Source organism: Eurosta solidaginis, chromosome 4, assembly GCF_040869045.1.
Source record: "Eurosta solidaginis isolate ZX-2024a chromosome 4, ASM4086904v1, whole genome shotgun sequence".
In the NCBI taxonomy this organism is placed as follows: domain Eukaryota; kingdom Metazoa; phylum Arthropoda; class Insecta; order Diptera; family Tephritidae; genus Eurosta; species Eurosta solidaginis.
Window position 1 is genome coordinate 28,655,892 of NC_090322.1, and position 6,575 is coordinate 28,662,466.

The following is a 6,575-nucleotide window of genomic DNA, read 5'->3' on the forward strand; positions in this document are numbered from 1 at the left end:
GCTGTTTTCCACCGAAGTTCGCGCATACAATATCTTTATATTCAAAATTTTTTGCTAATACGTGTGGGTGTGTGTGTGTGTAAAATATGTTGCTTCCTCTAACTCATTAAAACAGACATTGCATACTTATATGCTGCAGATGTTAACTTGCAATTCCCCTCAAACATTGTGTATATCTCTTCAAACAAGCAAAATTTAAAAATTTTTTTGTTGCGTTATGCAGCTACTTACTTGTCGATTAATCCACAATTTTATATAAAGTTCCATCATTAACCATTCAAGGCGAAAACGGAATTTATCGGTACACAAATGACACAGCACCTAAACTGCTCCATATATCTTCAAAACAGCAAGATTTTCGAAATTTTTTCTTCGTGTTATATATTTGCCTACTTGTAGATTAATCCACAATTTGATTCAAGGTTCCATCATTAACCCTGCAAAGCGAAATCTGTATTTTATCGGTACACAAATGACCCAGCACCTAAATTGCCCTATATCTTTTGAACCAAGCTAGATTTTCAAAAGTTTTGTTTTGCATTAGAAAGCCACCTACTTGCAGTTATTTACACAAGTTGATTTAAGGTTCCATCACCAATGGTTCTATTTCTACTTACAATTTATCAGTTGATCGATCAGTGATGACTACTAACTGCTTGTTGTGTATATCTCTTGAATCCAGCAAAATTTCAAAAAAAAAATGTTTGTGGCAGCACTCAGCCACCCACCTGTAGATTAAGCCACCTTTCGCTTCAAGGTTCTATCGTTAACGATTACGGCACTAAGTGGATTAGTCGGTTTTTCGGTAACTACTGACGATTTGTGTATATCTCTTGAAGCTGTATTGATGGAACCTTTAATTAAATTGTGTCTCAATCTAGCTTCCATCAGGGCATTGTGTATTTGATAAATTATCCGTAAACTGCCTGACATTATGTTCAAGGTGGCTACTTTTTAGCGGCGCATACGGTCGGCTACTTTCAGCAGGCATTGGAAAGAGATGCAGGGCTAAACCAGGATAGTAACTTTAAAAATCAGGTGATGCAATCTGTTTGTTATTTTGACGTCTATGCTGAAGAATCAAACTTGTCTTATCCACAATGCATCGCGGTTCAGACACCTGCAGCAATAACATGCTTAAAATAAATTATCGCACTAGCAACGTGCCACATTTCAACATTTTACACACAAAAGTCATTTTACACCTAAAATTTCCTTTTTGTTATAAATTCAATCCAAATTTCTTTACAACAAAAAAGGTTCAGTTCAATTCCTTCGCCAATTTGTGTATGGTTGTCATTTTTTCTGCAACAAAGTGATATTTCAAAATTCATACGTCCAATTAAAATTCAAATTCCTACATACGCAAATCAATCATACTGCATTCCACCCAGATAAGTATTTTCGTTTCAACCAACTCAAGCTCGCCTGAAAATTTTAAAATTTTGTGCTACGAACATGAGTATGATGAACCCCTCAGCCGGCACCCAACAAGTAAGCATTAACACGACGGCGCCAAGTTCATACAATGTCGTTTGCAATAAATGTTTTTCTTCACCGAAATTTGCTCATTTCGATGATTTTTTGGATCACAGTCATGCGGAACATGGGGTCACAGTGCGGCGCGTGAGTATAAAAGTCGGCATAAGCCGATGGGTATAAGTAGTAGTTTAATATCTCGCTATCTTTCGCAGAGCGCGCTTTCAATCGTACCAGAGAATGCATTGAGCTCAGAACGTGGTAGTGTAAGTTTTTGCAGGCCTAACTTTTTCTTCAAATACTTGTGCCCGTCTCTATCACTTTAACTCTCATCCATTAGATTTCTCATCTGAGTGCGCAGAGTGGTACTAGCACCAACTTTAGTGGATCTTCGGTTTCCAGTAATATATTCACCAAAAACGATCACGAATTTGATTTGCGTACGCTAAAACGTGGTTGTATGCTAGACGTCATAAAGCTGCTCAATAAGTGTTTTTGTATTTGGCATCGTCCGACTCGCGAATCGATGCCACGCAGCGAACGCCTCTACGCCTATCAGCTGGTACTGATGAAACTACGCGAGCACATACCAGTCGTAACATTTCGTGATGCGCACAGCATTGTACGACAAATAATACGAACCTATTTACGTAGACAACGTTTAGCAGCAGGTGATGGCGTGTCACGCAAGTCGCATGATGAATCAAACGACTATCGTCAACTCGATGTCATCAAATCAAAAATGGTGTTGGATAGACTTTCTTTTTTGCAAGGCTGTGATGATAAGGACGTGGAGGAGGTATATATGCATGTATTTGAAAATATAAATGTTAACTACTCAATAATCATTTCATCTCTTTCACCCCCCTCCAGCTCGTCCCTGATAAACATTGTGATTTCTGCAACATTGGCTTCCAACACACGGAAACTTTATGGACTCATATGGTGAGCGCTCATATACCTACTGCACGCAAATTACAATTCAATGGCTCTATCGATGCCGATGAACCTCAACCCACAGAGTCTACATTAGATTCCATTTCTTTAAATCGCAAGCGTATGCGTAAACATCTTTCACGCTCTACCTTCGAAAATGAAACTGATGTCACACAACAATCATGTGCCAGCTCGGAGCCTTCTTGTTTGAGACGTAGTCGGCGTCGAAGGCGTGATACTTGGCGCAATAGAATTCATGGTCGTGCAAAAAGTAAAGTGGTCAGATTGAACAAGGTTGGTGTTAAAGTGTATATAGATCGAGACTTGTTTGAAAATGCTTCTTTTTTTCGTTTAGATACGACGTCGTCGTCGATCGAAAAGCAAGAGTGGCGGAGATGATACCAGTGTAAAAACAACTAAGGTAGGTAGGGTAAAGCGTCTTGACATAACCAGATAAGGATATAAGAAAATGGTTTCTTCCTAAGTGGAAAGAAATTCGATGCCTATCCCCACGTCTTACATCTAACTCAGAAACAGCTAAGAAGCCGATTTTCGTATAGTCTTCCAAAGGTTCAACTACTTTCCATTCCCATCGTGTGATCTCACACGGCTAAATAACATTAAAAAACCGAAGATGTTGACGGAAAATAAAACTGAAGTATTCATATAGAATTTATCGTTCGAGAGAGGAGTAGTTCTCTTCTCACTGCCTTACTTGAAGATTTTACAAGGTGTAGGGTTGGGTTTTTCTGTATAATAGAACAGAATGCCAGGTCTAAGCCACAACGATAAAAATCTATATGATATTGATATCATTGGCTTGAACAAACTCTCCATAAATTTTGATTTTCCTGGCTTTGAAAAGGAGACGAAAAAAGTGGTTCTAGGGCTATGGAAAGGCGCTTTGCCGCTCAAACGTCATAATAATGCCGTACTGATATGTGAAATTCAGTAAACGTCCTTGTTCGAGCATCTCTTGCGGTAAATGGAATTTTGTAAAAAGAATAGAAGCAGTGACAAAAAAACTCCCCGAATATTAAAGGAACTAGGCCATGGCACCTCATGTCCACAGCCTCGATTTAAACTAAATACCTGGCCTTGTCAAGCTAAACGCTGACAAACGAAGCCTAATAAAATTTATTGCTTAACTTAGGTTTCTCTTTCCCGATTTAGCTAGAACCCTATCAAACGCCTCGACTTCATTTATCTTTCATTCTCGTTCAATTATCTTTTTTCCAACTAACTCTCCACAGACTTCCAGCATGTACCTTGCCGACTACAGCGATAAGTTTCTCGAGGATTTCATTGATCTCTACCGTCAACAGGAGTGTCTTTGGCAACACAACTCACCTATGTATCGCAAACGCAAACTAAAGGAAGCCGCCTACGACATTCTACTCAAAAGCTACTGTCAATGGCGTAAAGTACCATCGGTCAGCCTCAGCAAGATCAAATCTTTAATACGTCGTATACGTAATTATTACGAACGACTTAAACATCCGAATTCCAATCCATATCGCAGTCACATTTGGCAACGCATATCCTTTATAGATCAGTTTCCATCGACACCTTCGAGTCGGCGTAGTCGCAGTAGAGATACAAACGGCACTATCATCACCGAGTACTTCTGCAATGTGTGCCCGCGTATATTTAAACGGCGCAAATCTTGCGAATCGCACGTACTTAAAGCGCATCCACCTACAGCGTGTCCACGTTGCAATGAAAGCTTCAATAATGCCGATGAGCTCATACGTCACATACTCTTCATACATCGTAAAGATACTGAATGTCCTTTGTGTCAGGAGGGGCAGGAAGAATGGAAATCTCCAACTCATATGAGTAGACATTTCTATAAACAACGTTGTCCCACGTGTACAGAGACCTTTCATGATCAGACTAACTTTCGTCGTCATCGGTTCAAATGTCGTAACATAAATAGATTCAATTGTAATCATTGTAGTTTGAAGTTTACCAGCACTATGGATTTTCGACGTCATGCCAAGGCGACACATAAAGATGAGCATCCATTCAAGTGTGATGATTGTGAGATCAGCTTCAAATATTTGGCACCTTTAGCTAAGCATCGAAGACTGCACTCGCGTTTGCAGCGGACCTATCCATCGTAGTCGTGTCGTAAGTGTGGGATAATGTGGCGCCGACTTTCACGATTTCGTGTGCAAAGTTATTCAATGTGTAAAATAGTTGTAAATTTGAAAATTCTAAGTTGAATTAAAATCATTCATTGAATTACGGAATATTATGTCTTCTACTTTCTGAAGGAAATATAATAGAGGCAAGGGTCTTCATAATTATTTTAGCGCTGATTGATTGGTAAGTTATCGTGTTGGCCCGCCTCGTGATTGGGATTCTATAAAAATTCAAATCAAGTGCACTTGTCGTTCATCTTACTCGCCAACCAAGCCGTACATGGGAACCTGATCCTCGTGATCTGGCTTTCCGTAGTATTCCCTTCCAATGATCGAAGCAAGGTGGTATCAGTCTAGCGCTTGCTTAAAGAAATCGAGATGACCTGTTCAAGAATAAACTATAAATGTCCTGCTGAGTTTTGATGTCCTTACTTTAAAGGACGTACAATTCGAAAATGAGAGACGCTCTTAGTTTGTAATAAATATTGTGGCGAATATTAGCATCACTATGATGTTAATAAATAACACAGTGCTACAAAAAAAATATCTCAAGCACGTTTGTAGCGACCTAGTGTTCGTCGTAGGTCTTGATGAGTAGATCAAGATACCGTGTTTCAAAATCGATACCGCGCCATGTCAGGATTGAATGTATGATTTCAGTATATCGTCGCCGTTGTTTTGAGCATTATCTATGCTTCGTTAAACCTTTGTTTTATGATTTAAATTAAGATTTTTATGATTAAAATTCTTCCGAAATTATTTATATATTTATTTTTTTATTTTTTTTATTTCATAAATTTTATTCCTTGAAAAAATCTTATTAACAGTTTTTATATTCAGGCTTCAATCAATAATATTGATATTTTCCTTTTTTATTATATATACACATGAAAAGAAATATTTTCATCACATTCACTTTCCCATTATTGTCAACTTTACAGGTATTTTTGTTGGGCCACAAATACGAAAAATTTTTTCTGATACGGAATTTTTCAAAAAATTTAATAACGTAGAGCAAAGAGCATGGGCGAGTTTTATTTCTCTATGCAACAATTTTTTGGGGAATAACATAAGCGCCAACTACGTAGAAATAGTGAATAAGTTTCTAGAGGCTTATGGGCAGATGGGGTGCAGAATGTCAATCAAAGTCCATTTTTTGCATTCACATTTGGATTTCTTCCCTGAAAATCTTGGACAATTCAGTGACGAACGGGGAGAACGGTTCCATCGGGAACTATTAGAGATCGAAAAACGCTTTGTCGGAAAAAGTCAGATCAGAATGCTGGCAAATTATTTCTGGTCTCTAAAACGCGATACTGACGATGTGGCTTATAAACGTAGAAGATCTAGCAAATATTTTTAACAGCTTTCGAAATTCGAAGTTTTTTTTGTATTAAGTACATAAAATAAAACAAAATTTTATGTAAATATATTTGCAACTATTTATTTCTTTAATTTTTCTCTCCAACGTAGGAGCGAAATAAAATTACTCGAAAGATGATATAGATAAATAAAAAATATCGAAATTGTTTAAATAATTAAAGCCAATAATTGGAATTTTGTTATAACAAAAAATAATTGGTGGGATAAAAGAAACGATAAGAATGCTCAATACGATGGCAGCGATATACCGCAATCATACAATTAATCCTGACCCGACGCAATATCGATTGTACAATGAGAGCAGAATTTTCTTGTTCACAAAAAGTCTTGTTATTTAAAGATTTCTCAACCGAATTTAATCAACCAGCACTTTTTTACTCGAGATTGAATATTCTCTCTATCTCTTTAAGAAAAAAAATTTTCATTAAAGAAATTATACATTAAACAGCCGTCAAACTTTGAAAAATTAAACAAACAAAACGAGAAAATTTTAGATAACTTTTAAAAAATCTCAAAAATTTGCTATAAAAAGTGTAGACAAATACATATATATGTTATATTTTTGAAGCCCTATCTTTCAGCTTTGCAAAACTGTTAAGCTATCAAAAATTGATGGAAAATCAACGGAGT

At 37.1% G+C, this 6,575-nt stretch overlaps 1 protein-coding gene across 1 annotated transcript; it reads left to right on the plus strand.

The window, feature by feature from the left end:
* The first annotated feature begins 954 nt into the window (after positions 1-954).
* LOC137249469 (zinc finger protein 652-like) lies at positions 955-4,654 on the plus strand. Its single transcript, XM_067781012.1, has 6 exons — positions 955-1,626; positions 1,695-1,745; positions 1,820-2,278; positions 2,353-2,709; positions 2,771-2,836; positions 3,669-4,654. Exons 1-6 carry the CDS (start codon positions 1,459-1,461, stop codon positions 4,539-4,541), a joined length of 1,974 nt encoding a protein of 657 aa, XP_067637113.1. The 5' UTR covers positions 955-1,458; the 3' UTR covers positions 4,542-4,654.
* The last annotated feature ends 1,921 nt before the right edge of the window (positions 4,655-6,575 follow it).